Raw genomic sequence first — 25722 nt, 5'->3', positions numbered from 1 at the left:
TGACAAGCCAAATGGTTTTCTATACACCAGGAAACCATTTACTACGGTGGGTGGTAACCATATAGCCAAATTATGGCTCCGGGTGGTTTAGTGGGTAATTAACACTGTTCCGGGCTGATGATGCATCATTTGTTGATCAACCGTTTCTTGGCCAATGATGCGCCGGTGCATTATTTGTGGAGCGATTTTTCATGGCTCAAATACGTGGTACGACAATTTGGTGAACACAGGCAACAAATTTTCATTTCTTTGGAACCTCACCCCTGGCCTGGGATTGGAGTAGAAAAGTTACGCAAGGCTGGCCTGGGTAAGTGTTAAGGCACTCCAATCTGATTGAGCAAGTGCAGGTGTATATCCAAGGGATGGTTGGGGTTTGTTGCTTACGTAATGCCACTCAGGGATGAGTGAGGCTGGTCAGTGTCATCTTAAATGTCAGGACCAAACTGCCAAGCCCCGGGCTTTTATGCTCCTCTTGGCGCAACGCTGGATTAGGTGATGAATGAATGAATGTAAGAATTTTAGCCATAGAAGATTGAATGAACAGATTTTATCAATTTTCTGTATTACCAGGATGCATCACAGCTACCTCTTTCCCCAACCTCCACCCATTGAAAGAGGAATTTTATTTATTACTATGCAGTTTTGACTAGTTTATATTTACACTTTGTAGCTGTTTTACACTGGAATGATATCATGCACAAGTGATAATTGTGTTGACATAAAGACTTACTATTAGTAGTTGAATTTGATTATTGGGAGGTTATATGTAAGGTATGTGGCAGGTGGGGATGTTCACTGTCCACTCACTCGTAGTGCTGCCCTCGAGTGACTGTCCTTTCCCCTCTTCTTTCCTTCCTCTTCTGTCATTCTTTCCTTCTTCCTTTCCTCTTGTGTTTGAGGATGACTCTACACTGAGTGACAAGCCAAATGGTTTCCTGTATACCAGGAAACCATTTGCCTGTGCTGGGTAGTAACCATATAACCAAACTACGGCTCCTGGTGGTTTAGTGGGTAATTAAGGCGCTGCAGCCAGATTGAGCCTGTGTAGGTTTATGTCCAAGGTGTGGTTAGGGTTTATTGCTCACGTAATTCCACTCAGGGATGAGTGTAGCTGGTCACTCTCATCTTAAATGTCAGGACCGTCTTGCCTTGCCCCGGGCTCCTATGCTCCTCATGGGGCAGCACAGGATTAGATGATGATGATGATGATATATTTAAGAAATAAAAGCTTCTCAGCCCTCTCAGCGGAAAGCCAGTTCCTCTTTTCACCATATATCAGACCGGCACCCCTGAAGAGTCATTCACAGGCAACACTTGATGGAGGACGAGCCAAGAACGTCCGGGCTAACTGAGAGAGAATAGGATACATTTCTTTATGCATTCTCCACGAAGTCAAGGGATCTCCCGCCACAGCAGTGCACATTTCTTTGTGGTGCTGGTCAGTGATTTTTTACGTCTGCTGACTCCGCTATGAAACTAGTTATAATCATCATCTCTGCCTGATGTAAGGGTTGTAATAAGCATTGAAGTAAAATCTTGCTTATGGATGGTTGAGAAACTTGAGATGCATCTGAAAGTTTATTTTGTTTTTGGTTTCATTTCTTCTTGAGCGCTCAACCAATGTTCTTCAGACAAACTAGCGATGCTATTCTTCACTCTGTAACAAATTGTGATGAAAAACATTTCGCCTGGTATCTTGGGTTGAAAGATCTGGCCACAACGTACATGTTATTACTTTGTATTTCTGTTGAATCAAACCTCTTTGATAATTCTTTCATTACTTTTTCTCTCAAATTCTTTATGCTAGGGCTTTCATCGGTAAGTGGATTGATCACCATTTTGAGTGTGGTTACAAGAGGTGCTACTTCAGATATTGATGATGAGGTGCCTTTGATTTTCTTTGTAGAGTCCTCAAACAGCTGGAGAACAGTGATGCAGTGTGTCAGAAAAGACTCATCTTCAACAGTAAGTGACCTGATTTTAGAGTTTTCTTACGCATACAAGCAAAGTGGCTTCGTAAGTTCTTTCATTCTGACCATCATCTGTAGTGTGCTGTTCCATTGAGTGGAAACATCGTGTATCACTGATAACTGAGGAGCATTTATTTCTGAGTTGAATTTTCTTTAATCCTTTTTGTGCCATGGTTGAGTGATTGAAGTGAGTGGCTATAGACCTCCATTTAGAGATGAGGTCTGTAATTGATTTTTGTGAAGATATGCAGTGCTTGACCACGAGATGCAGTTGATGAGAAGTACAGTTTGTGTTGTTGACAGAAGAAAGAAATACAGCAGCGCTTTTTTATTATTAGCATTGGCATCCCTAATGACACAGTAAACATAGAGGAAATGCTCTATTTTTCAAGCATTTAGTTGAATACTTTACACAAATATTCACCAGTGTGGCATTCAGAGAGCAGCTGTACACGTAAAATGCAATTTTGATGCATGAACTTCTTGTCAATGCAGTGACTTGTCATTGAGAAAAGAGAAACACCAGATTCAGTGTCTGACCACTCATCAGTAGTGAATGTTAATTTGGTAGACTCTTTCAATGTCTTTATCCAGTCAGAAACTTTTTTTCAACAAAATTATATACAGTATATCATCACAAATTAGGTCTCTGTAGTAGTTGTGATGTCTCAGTGGATATAGTGGCACTGCCTCTTGCATTAAACATATGAAACTGATGTATTCTGCATGTTAAAATGGCAAATCATTAATGACTATCATTTCGGCAATGCGGCAATCTAAAGAATCCTATACTTTTTTCTTCTCGAAGTAGCTTTCTGAAATTTGCTATTTATTTTTTCATCAGTGGCATCAAAGATGTTTTTCTCTTTTTGCATTCCATGTTCTCGTCCTCTTTGTTTAGTATAGCTTTATAAGCTTTTGGATGGTTACTTCTCAGATGATTTCTGAGACCAGATGTTGTTCTTCCTTTTCTGGAATAGTTTTGCAAACATAGTTTGCACTTTGCAACATCTTTGGACACATTTTCAAAATACTGCCACACCTCTCATGATGACATTGTTATGCTACTGTTGCTAACTTCCGTACTTCTCAGTCAGATTTTGTAATGGCTGCTCTTTGATTGTATCAAGCCATCAAAGACCAGGAGAGTGCGAGACACAGCAACACCAGCCACATACACATGCGCAGCACACACCTCAGAGACTCAGTGCAGTTGGTGGCAACTCAGTCACAGAACTAACTTACTCACTAAAGTAGCATTGGTGGTTCCGGGGATGTCAGACGTGTCCTGGACGAACTTTGAACAGACCCAGAACAGATCATGTCAGACAGATGCTCTCTCTCTCTCTCGGAAATTCGTGAGACTTAAGAGTGCTTTTTCTGGTTATGAGCTAAAAATTTGGAGATTACTCTCTTTTTAATGAGAAATTCAGAAAATCTGTCATTAGGTAAAAAAATCTGGAGAAATCCAGACTTTTCTGTCAATCTGGCAACAATGTATGATGTAGCAAGCAGCCCTGGCCGGCTTGGCACAGCTGCTTGGTTGGCAACATTAACTTAGACACTCCTTCGACTCACTGTTTATTTGATTTTCTATAACCTTTGTAAATAAAGTTACATTATTAATATTCGTAAAATACTTGCATGACAACATGCAAATGTGAATATCGAAAAAAAATGCGAATGTTTGCAAATTCGAAGATGAATATTCGGACCATCACTAGTATGTACCGTACTGTACTTACCTGTAGGATGGCACCACAAGCAGTTGTTTACCTGTGGTTGATGGGTCTGTTTGGCCAGACAGGTCAGGGTAAAGCAGCAATAGTAACAACAACAGTATGGAAAGTAAGTCACTAAAGAAATGTCACAAAGCTTGTATGCCACCAAGAATATATCCCTGGAATGCAAAGGTAAAGGTATATATGGAGCATTTTACTGGATATTTTGTACTTACACTGTTTTTATGGTTGATGGGGGCACTCATCATCCACTCTCCTAATGTAGTGCAACTTTAAGGTGACTCTTCATTGAGTGACAAGCCAGATGTTTTTTTGTAATAAAGGAAACCATTTACAATATATGATGGTGACCATTTAACCAAATGATGTGTGGTGATCATGTGGACTAAGGCACTCAAGCTGGATGGGGTCCATAGGGGTTTACATCTGAGGGATGGGTGAACTTTATTGTTCACATAATGCCACTCAAGGGCAAGAGATGCTAGTTACCTGCACCTTAGATGCCGAGACTGAGTAGCCCAGCCCCAGGCCCCAGCACTCCTGATGGAGCAAAATAGGTCTGGATGATGACTGAAACTAAAGACCTCCCTGTCAGAGAGTATCTTGATATGAGAGGCACATGATTTTATGCAGCACCCTGTGATAACACACAACACCCCTGTCGTTGTGTGTCAGAGTAACACAACACAACTAAGCACGTTAGAGAATCCCCACACAAATATTACCAGACCCACTTCAGCAGTATCCCACTTCCAGACATTCCAACACTTGCAGTGAAGAAACCCCTACTAGTACATACAGTATTCACTTCACATGGAGGGTTACACAACACCATGATCGGGACAATACTGCAAGCCTCCCATCCTGACATCCACCCATCAGAGGTATCTGTAAACAGAGCTGATTGAGTTTACCTAGATAAGCTTAGATCAGGAAATTTCCCAGCCCTTGTCATCTATCAGTTTAGATTTGGGTTAAATGGAATCTCTAATGATATATGCCCCACTTGTAGAATGGGCTTCCACATCATAACCCACATAATGGAGGAATGCACAACACATGTTACACTAAGACAGAAACATCATCAGTGGTGTTGGGAACCTGTGAGACGGTGTTTATGGGTCTTTGCTTACCTGCAGTTGATGGGTCAGCTGGGCCAGGCAGAGGGGTTTGAGCAACATCAGCAGACTATGTCACCCTTTTTAAGGTTACTTTTTCAAAAACTAGAGATGAATTTGTATGACAGGGCTAACTTTGCAACTTTGAAAGTATGGCTTACAGCCGACTGGAGAAGAAAAGTAACCTTTTAATGCATAATACTCAATTTTGGGCATTAACCTTCATTTCAGCTCTCACTGGGGCCATTGTTAGCAACTGGTTATATATTGCCAATGTCCCTAAGCTCTTGATGGGGCAATGAAGGAATGGAAGACAGATGATTAGATCATCTGATGTATTTGCACATTGTTCCTTTTTTCCTAGGAAGCGATATGTGTACTGCTTCCATGCTCCCGATGGTCCTGGACTTGATTCTCCACTTGTAATTGACCCCAATGGCACATACTTTCGTCGTGAGGGTTATCGTGGTCTGTATCTCTGTGGACAGTCGCCTCAACCCAACCAGGAACCTTCCATTCAAGATCTTGAGGTTGACCATCAGTTCTTTGATGATGAAGTATGGCCCACACTAGCCAACAGAGTCCCTTTGTTTGATTCCCTGAAGGTAAAGTGGCTCATGTAGTGACATTAGAGTAAGGTCATTTTACTTTGGTTAAAAAAAAAAAAAAAAAAGTTATAAGAAGACATCTCAGTTGAAATTTTCAGAAACCTCTCTGTGCAACACCATTATGCATTTGTGGAATTGTAGGTAGTCTTGTAGGATGTAGTGTTTTCATTACTGTATATGTCAGGGATGCATTCCAAGATATCACAACAAAATGTATATGACTAGTGCAATGCTATAAATTGAGAGATATGAGTAAATCCACTGTGTAGATAGCAGTGGAACTTTAACGGGCATTTTGTTTGTGTCTGTTGCAGACTTAATTGCAAAAAAAAGATATAAAAAGGCAGTACAGTATTATATATATATATTGAGGACTTACACTAGTGCCAAGGTGATGGGTGTGGTTTGTTTCAGAACATCCCAAAGGGCATTAAAAACTTCTATTAAGTTTTCTGATAGCATGGCTTCAAAGTAGCTAAACTGATAATGAGAAGAACAAGGATATTATAGGTGAACAGTGTATGAAGAATGATGAAGGAAGGTTAGTGGCAGGTAATGAGGATGTTAACTGTGATGTGCAGCCACAGGTCAAGGTCTGGCCCACCTGCTTCACCATGGCTACATCAAGGTAGACTCTGGGCTGATTTATTGTTCCATACTATTTATGCATACACTTTTTCATGTGATACTCATAGAATTTATTTATGATGCATATGCTTGGTAGCCACCTTTAAAAAAACTAAGCTAATATTTGACTCTTTTCTTTAGTGCATTATTTTTTGCCTTTTTCTTTTTTCATATAATCCAGTGATATGTCATGGTTTACATAATACTCTAATGTACTATAACTATAAAGCTCCAGAAATATAAATTTGGGAGTGTTCATTTGTAAATAGAGACAAAATGTTTAGTATCATGTCAGGGAAGAATAAGTGAGGTACTTCTTTCTTCTCTGTGATAGAGTCAGAGGTGTGAGTGTGCAAAGGAAGTAGAAAGTAGAGTAGCGTAGAGAAGGAAAATGTCTGGTTCTATGAAGGCCTTGATACAGATCAGAGGCCCAGTAGTGAAGAGGTTAAGGAATAATGTGACTCATGGAAGATGTGGACACCAGAGTTGAAGAGATTGTGCTTTAATAGTATGGTCATGTGGAGAGAACGGGTGCAAATAGAATGGTGAAAAGGTTTATCTGAATGAGTTTGAAGGTGGAAGGAGGTGTGGTAGGCCATGAAGGTGGATAGATACAGTAAATGAGTGTATGTGGAAGTGAGGCTTGGGGAGTGATGAGACTAGGGAAATGATAGTGGATTGAACTGGTTAGAAAAATTTTGTATGGAGTGTACAAGTGTTGGGCACCCATTTTGTCCTAGTGAAGTGATAGTTATCGGACTGACTAGCTGATAGGTCACATGAAACATGTAAGTGTGGATGCCTATGCCTGTGGGGTGGAGTCAGGACTTTGCGGGCTGAAATGATGAATGGAGGAGAATGTGGCCCAGTCAGTTGGGAAGACATTTGGTTAGTTTCTCCTTTTGTCTAGCTTTTCTTGCCTTCTGGACTTCACCCACTCCATCCATTGGTGGGAAAAGAAGTCTAGATGGTGATTTGAATAATGATGATGGATGATTTCGTAGAGAATAATTGAAGGCAGATAATGTATCAGTAATTAGTAATGAAAGCAAAATTGTCATGTTTTGTTTTTGTTTTTTGTTGCTCAGCCCCAGTTTGTTTGATTGAGCAGACCCATTAACTGCAGGTATGCAGCTGCCTTGAGGGGTTGTCCCATAGGTTCCCTACACCAGTGATGTGTCTGTGTCCTAGTGTAGCATGTGCTGTGCAGTGCTCCACTATGTTGTGTGGGGCTATTTTACAGGCCAGGCACATGTCAGCTGTGGTTCTACCCAACCCAAATTTAAGCAGGTAGTTGAGGAGGGCCTGGGTGATGTCCTGCCCAAAGCCTAGTGAGGTGAACTATTTCTATATAAGGGCACCTCAAATGGTTGGTGTCAGGAGGGGGCCATGTAGTGTGTTGTTGCAATTGTGGTATTGTACTGCCCTGCCCAAGAAGTGAGTATGTAGGTGTTTTTCAGTGCCACTGTTGGAATGTATGGAAGTGGGATATTGTTTTAGAGCATTTGATAATGTTTGTGTGGCGATTGTTTTATGTGGCTAGGTGTGCTGTGTGTCTTTGTCATGTAATGACATGGGTGTTGCCTATTAGCACAGACTGCTGCATAGGATAGTTTACTCCTTATAGCAAGGTGCTCTCTGACAGAGAGGACTTTAATTTCAGAGTGTAGGGTGTAAGTGAGCTGTGGTAGTGGTTTTGGTGCAACCAGTGGTCATATGTAGGACTTTGCATTCTATGATTTGCAAGGTGTTGTATTGGGTACTAGATAGGATGGGAGCCCATGCTGGGGAGACACAGGACATCACTGATCCAGTGCATTGGTTGTAGAGTAAGGAGAATGATCCTTTTTGTTGCTCAGAGTTTGGCTGTGTAGTTGCCCTGAGTTCATTGAATCTGGGGGTGCACTGTTTTTTGATAACTTGTACTATGTCACAAAAGTATTGGTGCCCAATGCCTACTGAAAACATTTGAACAACTGTGTACAGTACGTTATAAACAGTGTGTGTTTATATAAACATAACATTTGCTATATGTTTGCAAGAGGATATTGCAAGTTGGCAATATTTGACACCTCTGACATCAGGGCTACCAACATGTGGTAGATTGGACACTGATATTTCAGTGACCTTCGTTCTATGGTCCAGAATATTTCACGCATATTGTGCACTGATACTTTTGTGACCTATAATACAATACATGGTCCTTGAAGGTGAGTCAGGTTTCATATGCCACTTCAAGTATTTTAGTGGAGGGGGTATGTGGCACATGTACATTGTAAAATGTGCTGTAGGGGGAGTACTTGTGTTCATGTTCACTGCTCTTAATGAGTGTGGTGGTGGATTAGGCCGTGATGATTGTCAGCTTGCTGTCCTCAACCGAAGTCTGCAGTGTGGTGAGGTAGTCCTGTTGCAGTGTGCAGGCTGCGTCTGCAGTGTGGTGTGTTGTTGTTATGGCGATGTCATCTGCATGTGAGGAAATGTTTATGGGTGTAGGAATATCAGCATGTATAAGTTGACGTGTGGTAGGTGGGGACACTCACCATCCACTCACTCGATGTAATGCTGCTCTTGGGTGTCTGCCCTTTCCTCATCTTCCTTCCTTCCTTCCTTCCCTTTCTGTCTTTCTTTCCTTCATTCTTTCCTCATCCTTCTGCCTGTGGGCGACTTTACACTCCCTCTTCTGTCTTTCTTTCCATCATTCTTTCATCTTCTTCTGCCTTGTGACTCTACACTGAGTGACAAGCCATATGGTTTCCTGTACACCAGGAAACCATTTACTATGCTGGGTGGTGACCATATAACCAAATTATGGCACCTGGTGCTTTAGTGGGCAATTAAGGTGCTCCAATCAGATTGAGCATGTTCAGGTTTTTATCCAAGGGGTGGTTGGGTTTTATTGCTCACGGTATGCCACTCAGGGACTAGTGAGGCTGGTCACTCTCATCTTAAATGTCAGGACCAACTTGCCTAGCCCCGGGCTCCTTCGTTTCTCATGGGGCAACATAAGATTGGATGATAGATGGATGGATACAGGTTGAAGAGTGTAGTTGAGAGGATGGAGCTATATAGAACTCTATTTGGGAAATTTAGTGGTCATGAAGATTTGCCTGGGAATGTACTGTAATATGTTTGTTTATCTTTATCAGACAGATTGTTGGCAAGCTGGTGTTTGTTTTTTTCCTTCATGTTTCTGTCATATATCTTGGTGATTAGTTTATGTTGGGAGATAGCAGTAAAGCCTTTTCTAATATTTATTGTTGTGAGAAGTGTGCATTATGCGGTGTTGCAGAGTTGATACCATCTGATGCTTGCTGTGTGAGACTACCAAGTAAGGTTTTTAAAGAGTGCAGGGGTTAGAATCTGTGTTGTGAAGGAGCAAGGGGGAACATGGAGAGTGACTTGAGAATGAGGCATTCATATTGAATGATGTGCTAAATAGTGTTATGGGTCTGTATGTGGTTTAAGTATCATGATGATTGTTCCAGGTTTGAAAATACTGTACTGGGAATGCTACAGTGTGTGTATGAGTTGTTGCTGATTTTGTGAGACATTTGGGACAACTTGCAGAGTGTCACAACTTGCCATCAGAACTTTTAGCGAATCAAGATGGCCGAACAACAACCCCCAGTGCTTCATGGGAAAACATTTTTCCCTCAAGAAATTGTGTTGGAGTTATATGTGCACTCAGACTTATCAAGAGGTACAGATTGGAAGATGCAGGGATGCTTAATGTGACAGATTTGATAAGAGGAGCTAGAAGGAGAGAGAGAGAGAGAGAGAGAGAGAGGAGGAGAGAGAGAGAGACACACACACACACACACACACACACACACACACACACACACACACACACACACACACACACACACACACACACACACACACACACACACACCTCTCGCTGGTGCAGTGGTAACGTTCCCGCTTGCCAACTGGTGGACGGGAGTTCGCTCCTCGCTCAGGTTGCGAAAAGTTTTACTGACGAAGTGGGTGGTTACTGTCCCCCTTGAGCAAGGGGACGGGTGTGTGCTTGTGTGAAAGTCACAGCCTTGCCCTTAGAACGGACTATATGAGCTCTCAGCTCCATTCCGGGAGGGTAAAAGCTAACGATCATGACCATCAAGTGATCCTGACCGACCCGGTGAATTACACACACACACACACACACACACACACACACACACAAGATCTGTTTGTATGGGATGGGAGAGTAACAAGAGGACATGGAATGAAACTGAAAGTCCAAGTTGCTTGAAGGATATCAAGAAATATAGTTTTCCACATAGATGCATAGACCTATGGAATAGCCTGGACAAAGAGATCGTTCATTCTATAAACTTGAACGAGTTCAAAGCAAAATTTATCTGAATGGAGAAACAAAGACAGGACCTCACGAGCATAGCTCATTTCCTGTATATCACAAGTAGGAAAATACACACACACACACACACACACACACACACACACACACACACACACACACACACACACACACACAAATGAGAAAGTAAAGGAGTGTTGTGGTAATGATGTGGATGTGGAGTTACATGGAGAGACAGACAGACAAATGAGGAAGTGAAAGAGCATTGCGGTGTTGATGTGGATGTGGAGTTATGAGGAGTTACATGGAGAGACAGACAGACAAATTAAGAGAAGGAGCATTGTGGCGTCGATGTGGATGTGGAGCATGTGGAGTTACATGGAGTGTTAGACAGACAAATAAGGAAGAGAAGGAGCATTGTGTTGATGTAGATAGGATAGAAAGCGTTAAGGGGAGAGATATATGAGAAGGAAGATTGTGAGCCAGAGGGAAGGCAGGTTTTTGGATTTGTTGAATTCCTCCCGCATATTTTCTCTGTTATATAACAGGAAACGTTTCCAGAGTAACTGTGGTAACAAAATTTTTTAAAATTAAAATTTTTCTATACAGTAAATGAAAATGTGTATATTTACCTGGGAGGAAGGTAGAGTCCCAGAGGATTAGAAGTCAGGTATGATTATTCCCTTGTGCAATGGAAAAGGGCAAAACAGTGTGTGTGGTAATCATGGGGGCATTTGTCTTCTTAGTGTAATAGGAAAAGTGTATGGTAGGATACTTATTGACAGAGTTAGGGAAATAACAGAGGAATTAGTTGGAGAACAGGGAGGTTTTAAGAAGGGGAGAGGTTGTGTAGATCAGATATTCATTCTTAGATCTTTAGTGGAAAAGTTTCTAGAGAAGGGTAAGAAGTTGTATGTGGCCTTCATGGATTTGGAGAGTTCATATGACAGGGTGCATAGATAAGGATTGTGGAAAGTATTAAGAATATATGGAGTAGATGGAAAGTTGTTGAATGCTGTGAAGTGTATGTATGAGGGTGCTTAGGCTGCAGTGCATGTGGATAGTGAACTGGGTGAATTTTTCTACTTGAAGGTTGGATTGAAACAGGGATGTGTCATGTCTCCATGGTTGTTCAATCTGTATAGGGATGGGGTTATATAAGAGATACAAAGTAGGGCAGTGGATGTTGGAGTTGCCCTAATGAGAGAGGGCAGTGTTTGGAAACTCCCTGTACTGTTGTTTGCAGATGATACTGTGTTATTAAGTGCAGACGAAGGGGAACTGCAAGGCTTGGTGGATGAGTTTTGGAGTGTGTGTAAGTAATGGAATCTAAAGGTGAATGTAGGGAAGAGTTATGGTCTTCGAGAGAAGTGAAGTCAGTGAATGTACAGTGAGGTCGGATGAGGAGGAAATGGAAAATGTGAGTGCATTTAAGTACTTGGGAAGTGTGATGAGTAAGGATGGAAGTTTGGAGGGTGAAGCATTTGAAAGGGTACAACAAGGAAGAAAGGTTGCTGGTTCTTTGAAAGCGGTGATAAGAAACAGGGAAGTGAGTATGGAAGTGAAAAAGTTACTACATGACAGTTTTGTAATACTAACTCTAACGTATGGAAGTGAAGCTTGGACCTTGTTGGAGGGACATAAGTCAAGGGTCGGAGCAGAGGAAATGAGTTATTTTAGAGGAGCTTGTGAAGTTACATGGTGAGACTGACTGGCAAATGAGGAAGTGAAGGAGCACTGGTGTGGATGTGGATGTGATAGAAAGCAGTGGGAGAAATACACTGAGGTTCATATTGCTGTCTCAGAAATTTTTTATGTAATGACTTTCATTGCCACAGGCAGAAAGGAAGTGCCAGTGAATTGTATATCACAACCATATGTTGGTTTCTGCAGATGCACAGTTCCTGGGCTGGTTACTATGACTACAACACCTTTGACCAGAATGCCATTGTGGGCCTCCATCCACTCATATCCAACATTTACATTGCAGCTGGCTTCAGTGGGCATGGTGAGTCTCATTGTTCTTGCTACATTGTACTGGAAAGATTCATACACAGCCTACAGGTGGTCCTCTTGATATGACAGGGACGTGTTAAAAGTATTAAAATTATTTCTATATACAGCATTTTGTGTTGTAAATTGGGGATTGGGCATATCGGCCTTATAGGTAGCAGTGAAACTCTGAAGTGGCATTGATTCTATAATTTACTGAGATGTGACAGCACTGGAGAACATAAAAAAGTGGCATACATCGAGGAATCTGCATATCATGGTACTGGAAATAGACTGTGTATAGAATGGCAGAGAAGTGTTCTTGTCCTTCTCAAGATGGGGTTGAGAAAGTAAGGAAAGGGAGAGTACAGTGACCTCGCATCGAGTACGGTAATTAGGTCAGACAGCTCTGCCATGTTGGATTAATTTTGTACTGAACAAATAATAAACCTTATGGGGAAAATTATTTAGAACTGACAAGATTACTGGTAATTCAAGGAACAGAAATCCCTTGAACTTTGTAAACAGTGATAGGCAAACACACAAAAATGTAATTTAACATATGTATTGAAACACTTACCATTAGATTATTAAAACACACACACACACACACACACACACACACACACACACACACACACACACACACACACACCTTCCAGAAGATGATGCCTGTTATATCCAGAAGTTTGGTGCGTTTCTCTTTGTCTTTGTTCCAAAATGTGTGACTGTGCAGAGCGATCCTGGATCCACAAACTTTGCCACAAAGTCGGCATGTCAAGTCTGGGTTTGCTGGGAGAATTCAGTTTTGGTTGTGCCTCTGTTGTCTACAAGGTGCTACCCAAAAGTTCCCGAAATTTGAAAGTAGGATGGAAACTGCACGTCACACGGTGTGTGGATGCTAGGTGGCAGTGCACGCATCCTTTGTTCATTAGTGTGTCAAGTGGTGTTGTGCAGTGTGGATGCATTTGCTGCATGTGTGTGTGTTTTTTAATTGTTTTGTGTGGGTTAGTTTGCAAATTTTGTGATCTCAAAAATGGAGGATGTGAAAAAGCATTGTGTGTGCATTAAATTTTGTGTGAAACTCAGGAAGAACGTGGAAGAAACTCAGAATGCTAAAACAAACATTTGGTGACAGTGGTTTGAGGGTTACACGGACCTATGGTTTAAGTGTTTTAAAAACAGACAAATGTCAACAGATGACGATGCACGTTCTGGTCGCCCTTCCACCAGTTCAGCTCCTGAAAAAGTGGCCAGAGTTCGTGCAACCATCCTTGAAGATCGCGGAAAGACAATCCATGATGTTTGTGACATTGTTAGCCAATACTATGGAACTTGCCAATGCGTTTTGTGTGGTGACCTTGACATGAGACGAATCACTGCCAAGTTTGTCTCGAAGCTGCTGACTGGTGAGCAAAAGAACATCAAATGGAGGTATGCACAGAGCTCAAGGAAATGGCCAGAAATGACCCTAATTTCCTCTCAAGTGTCATTACTGGTGATGAAATCTGGGTTTGTGAGTTCGACCCAGAAACCAAGCAACAGTCATCGGAATGGTGGTGCCCAGCTTCACTCTAACCAAAGAAGGCACTTCAGGTCAAAAGCAATGCGAAGTCGGTGCTCAGCACTTTCTTCAACATGGAGGGCGTTGTTCACAAGGAATTCATTCCTCAAGTAAAGACCATCAGTGCAAAGTTCTGTTGTGACGTTTTGAGACAGCTCTGGGAGGACATAAGGTGAAAACATCCAGACAAGTGGGGCACAAACAAATGGGTGCTTCACCATGACAGTGCACCCATGCACACAGCCCTTGTTGTTCAGCAGTTTTTGGCATTAAGAAAAAAAAATGCCAATTGTCCCCCATCCCTCATATTCACCAGATTTGGCTCCTTGTGATTTTTTCTTCATTCTAAAAATAAAAATCCATCTAAAAGGACTAAGATTTGACACCATTGAGAACATCCAGGAGGAGTTGCAGAAGGTCCTCAACAAGCTGATGCTCAATGCTCAATGGCCTCCAGAATGTGTTTCGATCGTGGGAGAAGTGCCGGGCTTGACACCTGCATGCCCAAGGAGACTAGTTTGAAGGGGGTGGCGGAGACTAGGACTTGATGTAAGTTTTTTCTTTCTTTAGTCAAATTTGGGGAACTTTTGTGTAGCACCTCATATGCTCTTCTCTAGCCAGGTTCCAAGCTTCTTCGAGATTAAAGGTTCCATCACTGCAGAGAGTTTGCCATTGTTTTTTTGTCCGAGGCATTGGTTTTAAGATCTTTTGGTATGATGTACTTTTTCAGAGTTGTCCTTATATGCTCTTTATATCTCATCTTCTGTTCCCCTGGGATGCAGCATGCTTCAGGGAGTTAATCATACAGAACCTGGTGGGGAAGGCTGTGCTTGGCCATGCAGAACATGTATCCAACCCATATCAGCTGCTTTTTAGATAGCTTGGTTTCTCTGTTGGTTGACTTCTTCCAATGGAGAATTTGTGACTGAGGGACATTTTCCTCCCATATGAGACCTTCGATGTGCTGTAAGCATTGGATGTGAAACAACTCAAGCTATTTGATGTGATGCTGGTAGGTAGTCTAGGATTCAGTACCATATCAGAGGGTGGAGAGGCATACAGTTTATATACTGATAGCATCGTCTTGATTCTCAAGTAGGTGTTTTCAAAGACTCTGGAGCTGAAATGTCCAAAAGAGACCGAGACATGGTTGATTCATGCAAGGACTTCTGCATCAGCGTTATGGTTATCTGTGAACACACATCCAAGGTAGGTAAAATTCGCCACCTGTTTACATATTTACCATTTATCTAAAATGCAAGAGACTCTGCTGGGTTGTTTCTGAGATATTGTTTCTGTTTTATTGACATTTATTCAGAGCCCCATTGCATGGTATATGTTGATGATGGTGAGACTCTGTTGTAGAGCTTCTGGGGTATGTGCAAGGACAGCACAGTCATCAGCATATTGTAGCTCTAGGAAATGAGCTAGTTCAGCCTTTGATGGTGCTTGAAGATGCCAAGTTACTGTCTAGATAGAGCTGGATTTTTATTCCATCATCATGGTTCATCTGTTGGTGACTAAAAAGGCATCTCCCATGTCCACATTGAAGGTTTTGGTTTTGCTCCCAGCTATGGGCACACGATCATTCATGTTGTCATGCAGGCTATTCAGGATGGTAAGAAATTTGTTTGAACTTCCTAATTTTGGAAGGGCATTCCATAAAAGTTCGTAGCTGACAATGTCAAATGCTTTTGCAAGATTGATGAATGCAGTATATAAGTCACGGTTCTGCTCTTGGCATTTCTCTTGTATATCGGGCACCAAAGATCATATCACAGGTGCTTCGTTCTTTCTGAAGTCCAGCTTGTGTTTCAGGAAGTGTATACTCAGGCAGATGTTTTGTCAGTCTGGATAACATTATCTTGGCTAGTACAAATCCAAGGAGTTCTTCCCCAGTACTGACGTGCGGCATCCAGTGCTACTACCCGCGCTTGCGTGAGAAGACAGCCAACACCAAGGAATATTTCCGTAGTACTGCTGCGCCAGTCCATTATGCCTTCCTCATGACTCGTGACGTGTGCCAGTCAAATTGCAGTATTGCACTTGCCCATGATGATGAAGATGATGTGTCAGTGCGTGACAATGAGGGATTTATGAAGGAGGTTGAGGCAGAGAGGCCTTCTCAGGATCCTGAAGGCCCTCCTCCAGGGGGTCAGTAGGACCTCCTACAGCCTCGGAAACCCCTCCCCCATCCCCCTCCAAGCTCATCACAACTCACCTTAAATTTTGGTAAAATCTTAATTGTGTCAAAATGTAGTTAAGTTGAATTTTGGGGGACTTTTTCAAGGCTTGTCTGATATTATTCATTTTTCTCATAAGGTCTGTTGTTTGTCCAGTACGGATTTAGTCCAGTACAGTAGTACTGTCTGACAGAAATACCATACTGGACACGAGGGTACTGTGTGTGTATATATATATATATATATATATATATGGGGGCACTCACCATCCACTCACTCGATGTAGTGCTTCTCTCGGGTGTCTACCCTTTCCTCTCCTTCATCCCTCTTTCCTTCCATTCTCTTGTCTTTCTTTCCTTCATTCTTTCCTTGTCCTTCTGTGTACAGGTGACTTTACACTCCCTCTTCTGTCTTTCTTTCCTTCATTCTTTCCTTGTCCTTCTGCGTACAGGTGACTTTACACTCCCTCTTCTGTCTTTCTTTCCTTCATTCTTTCCACTTCCTTCAGCCTGTGGGCGACTCTACACTGAGTGACAAGCCAAATGGTTTTCTTTGCACCAGGAAACCATTTACTATGCTGGGTGGTAACCATATAACCAAATTTTGGCGCCTGGTGGTTTAGTGGGTAATTATTGCACTCCAATCGGATTGAGCCGGTGAAGGTTTATATCCAAGGGATGGTTGGGGTTGACGGCTCATGTAATGCCACTCAGGGATGAATGAGGCTGGTCACTCTCATCTTAAATGTCGGGACCAACTGTATAGCCCCGGCCTCCTACGCTCCTCATGGGGCAATGTAGGATTGGATGGTGGATGGATGGATGGATATATATATATAAAGTGCTCGTCAGAAGTATTGAGCGCCTATGGCAGGGCGCGCAGTACTTTTGGCGAAAAAAGAATCACCCGTTTTTGGTTCTAAAAATTGAGCCAGATGTTTGGGGCACTAACATGACGTCACGGGAGCTTGAGGCCTTACTGCGCACTGGTTGGCTCCTGCCTCAGTTGCCTACGGGCTGCGTGAGAGAGAGGAACTCCGCCGCTTCTCCCTCTCTTCTTGCATCATTTTTTTACCTAATGTCCCGCAGTGTTTTAGCTTTCGCCACTTTGTTATGGCCCCCACCCGTGAACTTTCGAGTGAAATCATATCACAGATCATTGCTCTAAAGGAGGCAGACCACCCCATGAAGGAAAATAGTGAATTGGTTGGTGCGGCTCGATCGACAGTGTGTAGGTGGTGCGCCTGTTTTCGAGTGGAAAATAGTGGTGACGTTCCCACAAAGAAACTGCGGTCTGGTAGTCCCAGGAAAACTTCCCCGAGGTCTGTTAATGTTTTAAAACGTGCAGTGGAGTCTAATCCTCATGTGAGTGCAAGGAAAATTAAGGAGAGCAACCTGGAAGTGTTTGGTGAGGTTTCTGTGCGCACGGTGTCTCGGAGAGTCCATGAACTTGGTTACACAAGTCACAGGCCTGTGAGAAAGCCTCTTCTTACACATTACAAACAACCTCGTAGGCTTGCCTTTGCTAACAAGTACCTTAACTGGGGTGAGGACCAATGGTTGTCAGTGTTGTGGTCTGATGAGGCAACGTTTAGTATTACCTGTAATCGAGGAGCACGCGTGTACTGGCGCAAAGGTAGTGACCCACTTGACCCACATTACGTGGAGAGCACAGTTAAACACCCTGATTCACTTATGGTATGGGGTTGTTTCTCTGGTAAAGGTTTGGGGAAGCTTGTGCTTCTCAAGAACTTCAGAGTGAATCAGGACGTTTATCTGGAGCTTCTTTGTGATCATTTACCTGAGTCCTTCTAGCTCACAGGTGCACGAGTGTTTCAGCAGGACGGTGCACCTGCTCATATAGCCAAATCGGTCACCAATTGGCTTCGTGACTGCGAGGTATCATTCATGAAAGACTGGCCAGGCAATAGCCCAGACCTCAACCTGATAGAAAACCTCTGGTACCACGTAAAGAAGAATCTCCAAGGGAAGGACGTGAGCTCTCTGTCTAAGCTGGAAGCAGCCATTCATGACTCCTGGGACAAAATACCACTCCAGCATCTCAGGAACCTCACCCTTTCACTTCCACGACGTCTCAGGTCCGTGAAGAAGCGTAAAGGATACCCTACCAAGCATTAAAGGTAAATAAAATGCATTATTTATATGTTTTTTCAGTGTCGAAAGGTTTGTTTCGTAGGAGGGACGCAGGGCGCTTGATACTTCTGATGAGCACTGAATATATATATATATATATACTGTATATATATATATATATATACATACATACCGTCTATATTTTCGTTCATTTCGTTCTTTCATTTTTGAAGGCCCCAACATGCTTGCATGCATCGGCCTTGGTCACCTAATGGCGGCTCTCCATGGTGCTCGATCTATGGCAGCCTCCTTGTTCAGTCCCTTAACCCTGAGGTCACACTTAATGACCTCGTCCCATGTCTTTCTTGGTCTACCCCTCAACCCCACCCCCAATATTAACACTTCTCACCTTCTGCAACCAATTATCCTCTCCCATCCTCTCCACATGCCCAAACCATCTCACTCTACCCCTCCCTCATCACAACACCAGTACACTCCAGTCCCATCCTACCTCTCAACTCTTCCATCGTAAACCTAGCCCTCTCAGGCCTTGCACACAGGGACGCAGTGCACATCCACCTAATCATTGTTATTTCTGTACGTTTGAGCCTGCGAATATCCTCTTCCTTTACTGCCCAGGTCTCACTACCATACAGCATCTCACTCCTAACACATCTATCTATCTATCTATTGCGAGATGCCTCAATCCCGTTTGGGGTGGCCACAAACAGATCGCTTCCAAATCGCCCTGTCTCCCGCCATTTCACTGCCCTGCTCCCAACTCACACCCACCTCTCTCATATACCTCTCCACCCCATCCCTCCATCTCATCCACGGCCTTCCCCTCCCTCTTCCCCCCTCCACCTCACTCACATACACTCTCTTCGTCAGTCTTTCACCCTCCATCCTCTCCACATGGCCAAACCACCTCAGTGTGTTCCTCATAACGCTTCCTATCACATCCACATCCACACCACAACGCTCCTTTATATCCTCATTCGTCAGCCTGTCTCTCCATGTGACTTCACAGGCTCCTCTTAAATAACTCATTTCCACTGCTCCCACTCTTGACTTGTGTCCTTCCAACAACATCCAAGCTTCACTTCCATACATTAGAGTTGGTATCACAATACTGTCATGTAGTAACTTTTTCACTTCCATGCTCACTTCCCTGTTTCTTATCACTGCTTTCAAAGAACCAGCAACTTTCTTCCTTGCTGTACCCTTTCAAGCACTTCACCCTCCAAACCTCCATCCTTACTCATCACACTACCCAAGTACTTAAACGTACTCACATTTTCCAATTCCTCACCATTCAACCTCGCTGTACATTCACTGACTTCACCTCTCTCAAAGACCATCACTTTACTCTTCCGTACATTCACCTTTAGATTCCATTTCTTACACACTCTCCCAAACTCATCCACCAAGCCTTGCAGCTCCCCTTCGTCTTCACTCAACAGCACAGTATCATCTGCAAACAACAGTAAAGGGAGTTTCCAAACACTATCCTCTCTCACCAGGGCCACTCCAACATCCACTACCCTACCTTGTACCTCTTTTATTACCCCATCCCCGTACAGATTGAACAACCATGGAGACATGACACATCCCTGTTTCAACCCAACTTTCAAAGAGAAAAATTCACTTAGCTCACCATCCACACGCACTGCAGCCTTCGCACCATCGTACATACTCTTCACAGCATTCAACAACACATGCTGCATATAAAGACCCCTTAGCACGTAGGGAGAGTCCTCTCTACTGTATGTCAGGAGAGGCAACAGCTCCCTGAACCTCTTCCAACCACTTCTCACCCTAGCCACAGAGCTAGGTCCAGCCTCGCCTATAGCACATAACATGTCTCCCAAATAACAAAACTCTTGTACACACTCAAGAGACTCACCATCAAGTTCAATCCTTTCACTCCTGACAATCTCCACCTGTTCTTCCCGACACGCCACACACATAAAATCAGCATTATCTCGCAGTCTGCCTCTGATACCACTACATCTCTTGTGCACCTGTTTATCACAATCACTGCACAAGATGGAATTACTTCCCGCGCTGTTGTGGCAAACTGCACATGGCCACCCTCTGTCATCTTTGACAGTACCGCCACCAACCCTAGATATCATCACTTTTGTTTTATTTGCATTTACCTGTAAGCCCTTGTGCCCCCTACCATCTTTCCATTTCCTAAATCTTTCCTCCGCCTCCCTTTCATTCTCTGCAGCCAGCACCAAATCATCAGCATACAACATCTCCCATTGGAGTCTGTTTCTGAAGTCACGTGAGAGGGCTTCAAGTACCATGATAAACAACGTGGGACTCAAAACTGACCCCTGCTGCACACCAACATTCATGGAAAACTCATCACTCAAATCTCCATTCACTCTTACCTGGATCAGAGCACCCACATACATGGCCATAACCACCCTAACCAGCCACTCCTCCAAGCCAGGCTCTCTCATTGCCCACTTCACCACCTCTCAAGGGACTCTGTCAAAGGCCTTTTCCAAATCAACAGAAACAAAATACAGATCCCTTTTCTTACCAGTATATTTATCCCGAAGCTGTCGAACAATGAATATGGCATCAGTGGTCCCCCTGCCAGGCATAAACCCAAACTGCATCTCATCAATATTCACTCTTTCTCTAATCCTACCTTCTAGAACTCTCTCCATTACCTTCATTATCTGATCTAAAAGCTTTATACCTCCATAATTTCCTCTTTCTAGGGCATCATCCTTCCCCTTGTACACATTTACAATTACACTCATCAACCAATCATCTGGGACAATACATTCATATATAATCATATTTATCAAGTCAGTGACTAACCTCACCCCTATACAGTGCTCGTCAGAAGTATGGAGCGCCCTGCGTCCCTCCTGAGAAACAAACCTTTCAACATTGAAAAAACATAAAAATAATGCATTTTATTTACCTTTAGTGCTTTGTAGGGTAGCCTTTACGTTTCTTCACGGACCTGAGACGTCTTGGAAGTGAAAGGGCGAGGCTCCTGAGGTGCTGGAGCGGTATTTTGTCCCAGGAGTCACGAATGGCGGCTTCCAGCTTAGGCAGAGAGCTCACGTCCTTCCCTTGGAGACTCTTCTTTACGAGGTACCAGAGGTTTTCAATCGGGTTGAGGTCTGGGCTATTTCCTGGCCAGTCTGTCATGAATGATACCTCGCAGTCACGAAGCCAATTGGTGACCGATTTGGCCTTGTGAGCAGGTGCACCATCCTGCTGAAACACTCGTGCACCTGTTAGCTCGAAGGAGTCTGGTAAATGATCACACAGAAGCTCCAGGTAAACATCCTGATTCACTCTGAGGTTCTTGGGAAGTACAACAAGCTTCCCCAAACCCTTCCCTGAGAAACAACCCCATACCATGAGTGAATCAGGATGTTTAACTGTGCTTTCTACATACCGTGGGTCAAGTGGGTCACTACCTATTCGTGCTCCTCTGTTACAGGTAACACTAAACGTTGCCTCATCAGACCACAACACTGACAACCATTGCTCCTCACCCCAGTTTAGATATTTATTAGCAAAGGCAAGCCTACGAATTCTCTGGCTGCTAGAGAGAAGAGGCTTTTACACAGGCCTGTGACTTGTGTAACCAAGCTCATGCACCCTACAAGACACTGTTCTCACTGACACCTCACCAAACACTTCTGGGTTGCTCTCCTTAATTTTCCTTGCACTCACATGAGGATTAAACTCCACTGCACGTTTTAAAACATTAACAGACCTTGGGGAAGTTTTCCTAGGCCTACCAGACCTCGGTTTCTTTGTGGGAACTTCACCACTGTTTTCCTCCCGAAACCGCGCACACCAACGACGCACTGTCGATCGTGCCACACCAACCAATTCACTAATTTCCTTTGTCTGGTGGCCTGCCTCCTTTAGAGCAATGATCTGGGATATGATTTCACTCGATAGTTCACGGGTAGGTGCCATAACAAAGTTTTAAAGGCCAAAACACTGCGGGACACTCGGTAAAAAATGGCGCAATTTGAGAGGGACACTCGGCGGAGTTCCTCTCTCTCAGGCAGCCCGTGGGCAACTGAGGCGGGAACCAACCAGCGTGTCGGAAGGCCTCAGGCTACCGTGACGTCATGCTCGGAGCTCAAACTTGTGGCTCAATTCTTACCCCCAAAAATGGGTGATTCTTTTTGGGCCATAAGTATTGCGCGCCCGGCGGACAACGCTGAATACTTCTGACGAGTACTGTATCTCCTGAGGCCTTTAACATTTTGGCAATCAACCCAGACATACCTGCTGCCTTCCTCACCTGCATCCTGCCTATTGCCTCACTCACAGTAAGAGCGTCAATCAAAGACCAAGGGCCAAACACTGGCCCTTCAAACTCCTCATTCAACAACCAGCTATAATGCTCTCTCCATGAATCTTCAGTATCCCCACTGTTCACCACTACCCTTCCTTCATCATTCTTCACACACTGCTCACCTATAAAATCCCATTTATTCCTCTTCATCTGATTTGCCACCTTAAATATCATATTTTTCCTTTCCCCGTGATTTAGGTTATAAAGGAAAAGTCTCTGTGACTCAGACTTCGCCCCTTATACCTCTCTTCTAGCCCTACACTTGGCAGCCAAGTATTCCTCCTTGTTACGACCCTTCTTCCATTCCTGGAAAAGCCTTCTTTTCTCCTTAACTGCAGCCTCTACATCTTTATCCCACCACCAAGTTACTTTATGTCTTGGTGGGCCTCTTGTCCAACTGCGTATTACATCAGTGACTCTCGAGATGTTGTTCTTGAGGGCTTTGAACTGTTCATTAACACCTCTGTCAACGGCTCCCTGTTCAGCCACCACTCTCCTCATCTCGCTGTAGAAAGCATCCCTTACTGCATGGTTTTCCAGCTTCCATTTTTTTCTTCAAGGTGCATACCGGTAAGTCCTCTTTTTCATCACACGCTCTTTAAGTACTATGTCACATATTAATAATTTGTGCTGCTGCACACATTCCTTGCTTCCTATAACTTTAACATCCCTCACCAACCTCCTATCAGCCCTCCTGACCAGGAAATAATCTGTCTTACTGCTATTTCCCCCAGACTCGTTTGTAATCAACCTATTCTCTTTTCCTAAAAGAGAGAGTAGTTCCACACAATCATGTTCATTGCTTCCCCAAACTCGAATATCCTTTCCCCTTCCTCATTTCTTGTACCATATGCACATCCTCCATATCCTTGAGCTGCTTCACCTACATTACCATTTAAGTTCCCTCCCAAAACCGCTATCTCATCATCCCCCATACCACCCACTACATGTATTAAGTCATCCCAAAATCTGTCAGTCTGTACCTCATCCAAGCCTGCCTGTGGAGCATATGCTGATATAATTGCAAACATCATTTCACCAAGCAAAATTTTCACCTGTAATATCCTATCACTTACTCTCATAATATTCATAACATATTCCGCCCATTTCTCTGCAACCAACACACCCACATCACCATAGCCATCTGTCCACCCCTGCCAAAACAGCTTATAATAGCAATCCTTCCCAGCAGTCTTTCTGGCTGATCCACCCCTGTACTGGACTTCCTTCAAACATCTCACATCCCTCCATCTGCTACAGAATGCCTCAAGCACTTCTGCTCTACTCCTTAAACTTCCTACATTTCATGAACCCACACTTATCCTCCTGAGTGATTTAATGTCCTCAGGCTTCCTTTGAAATTCATTCCTGTACATGGTCATTGTTAGTAATAATAAAGGGGGGGAGAGACATGCCACAGGCCCCACACACTGCACAGTACAAGGTCCAGGCAATGGAACTGTGACCCCTAGCCCACCAGCCTTACCAATGGCTGTTGTAGTGGCCTCAGGACACCCTGCCAGGACAGCTGCAGGGACACCCTCCAAGTGCACCTCGGTACTGTAACTGCCCCGCCATTATACACCCACTGATAGGGCAGCCTCCTGGGGCACTGCACCCAGGTTCAGGCCCCTCTCTGTTATGGCAGCCTGGAAACCACAATGCCCTCTTCCCTCTAGCACAGGTTTGAGCCCCATCATGCCCTGGACCCACAATCTATGCTGCCAGAACCCCCGTCATGCCTTCCCCCAAAGTCCACCACTAGGTAGTGGGGGCAAAGTTTTCTGGCTGCATGCCCTTGCTGGCATCGACCCCCGTAATGTAGCAGTGTAGTGCATAAGATATAGAGGAAATGTTTGGGAGAGTATGCTGGTCTACTCTCCTTGTTAGTGTCACACTGAAAAGGTCAGCAAAGGGGAATGGTTTGGTAGCTAGTGAAACAGAAGCTCCAGCTCTCCCTGTCACCAGCATTCCCATTTCCCTTGGGAGTACCACCCTGTTCGGCCAGTGCTACAGCCTTCTCCCTCCTGATGAGTATTGCATATTGGCCGTAGAGTGGTATGTCCCAAATCTGCCTCTCTCATATACCCACAGGTGATTCTTGGCTCCTCTATAATAAGTTGCTTTGGACTGCAAGGCCAGTACCATGGTTTCTTCTTATATTGTGTGGGTATCCCCTCCAGAATCTCCCATTTCTGTTGGGTTGCCCACTTTTTAGAGGCAAGTCTTAGACAGGGCAGCAGTGTCAGTTTTATATCATTTCGGTTTATGGGCAATGATGGCAGTTCTATTGTGTGGTCTTGTATCTTGGTCAGTATCAAGCAAGGTTGGTATATTCCAGGTAGAAAGAGTCAAAGTGATTCTTTTTGGTTTTTGACCGACACTGAGAGGGCCCTCCCTCAGTGCCAAGGGATCTTTTTATGCGGCATGTGTTAGGAGTATAATGCTGTATGGTAGTGAGACCTGGGCAGTAAAGGAAGAGGATATTTGTGGGCACGAATGTACAGAAATGACAACGGATGTGCTGTGCGTCCTTGAGTGCGAGGCCTTGGGGGTCAGTTTACGTTGGAAGAGTTGAGAGGTAGGATGGGACTGGAGTGTGTTGGTGTTGTGATGCAGAGAGGTAGAATGAGGTGGTTTGGGCATGTGGAGAGGATGGGGGATGATAATTGTGTGCAGAAAGTGAGAAGTGATAACATTTGAGGTAGGGTTGTGAGAGGTAGACTGAGAAAGACCTGGGATGAGGTCATTGTGACCTCAAGGATATGGGACTGAACAGGGAAGCTGCCAGAGATTGAGCAGCATGGAGAGCAACCATTAGGTGACCAAGGCCGACACATGGAAGCATGTTGGAGCCTTAAAAAAATGAAATTAAACTAATGAAACTGCAAAGTGAGATACCTTAATGGATGCACTTATCTGCCTATGTAATGTGGAGCAGCAAATGCTTAGGTTACTTTTTCTAAACCCCTTCCCATCATGGGTAAGCAATTGGGCATCCATTTCCAGCTGCATAGTTGCACTGGATGCTGCTGAAAGTATGACATGCTCCTATGCCATCATGCCAGCAACCACTGGGTCAGTGCTGCCTATGTACAGGACTTGAGCTATCGTCTTCCAGCAACATCCATGACCAGTCACTGTCAC

At 43.8% G+C, this 25722-nt stretch overlaps 1 protein-coding gene across 1 annotated transcript in view; it reads left to right on the top strand.

The window, feature by feature from the left end:
• The window catches only part of LOC145394179 (FAD-dependent oxidoreductase domain-containing protein 1), a 129493-nt gene that overhangs the window by 91349 nt on the left and 12422 nt on the right, over positions 1-25722 (top strand). The window contains exons 6-7 of the mRNA XM_080268162.1: positions 5195-5435; positions 12280-12394. Coding sequence (XP_080124288.1) covers positions 5195-5435; positions 12280-12394 — 356 coding nt within the window. The remainder of the gene's footprint in view (positions 1-5194; positions 5436-12279; positions 12395-25722) is intronic.

The sequence above is a fragment of the Coenobita brevimanus genome, chromosome 26, assembly GCF_032717465.1.
Source record: "Coenobita brevimanus isolate Jiangsu-jjx chromosome 26, ASM3271746v2, whole genome shotgun sequence".
Lineage (NCBI taxonomy): Eukaryota > Metazoa > Arthropoda > Malacostraca > Decapoda > Coenobitidae > Coenobita > Coenobita brevimanus.
The sequence above is the reverse complement of the archived record's forward strand: the minus strand, read 5'-3'. Positions and strand labels throughout refer to the sequence as shown.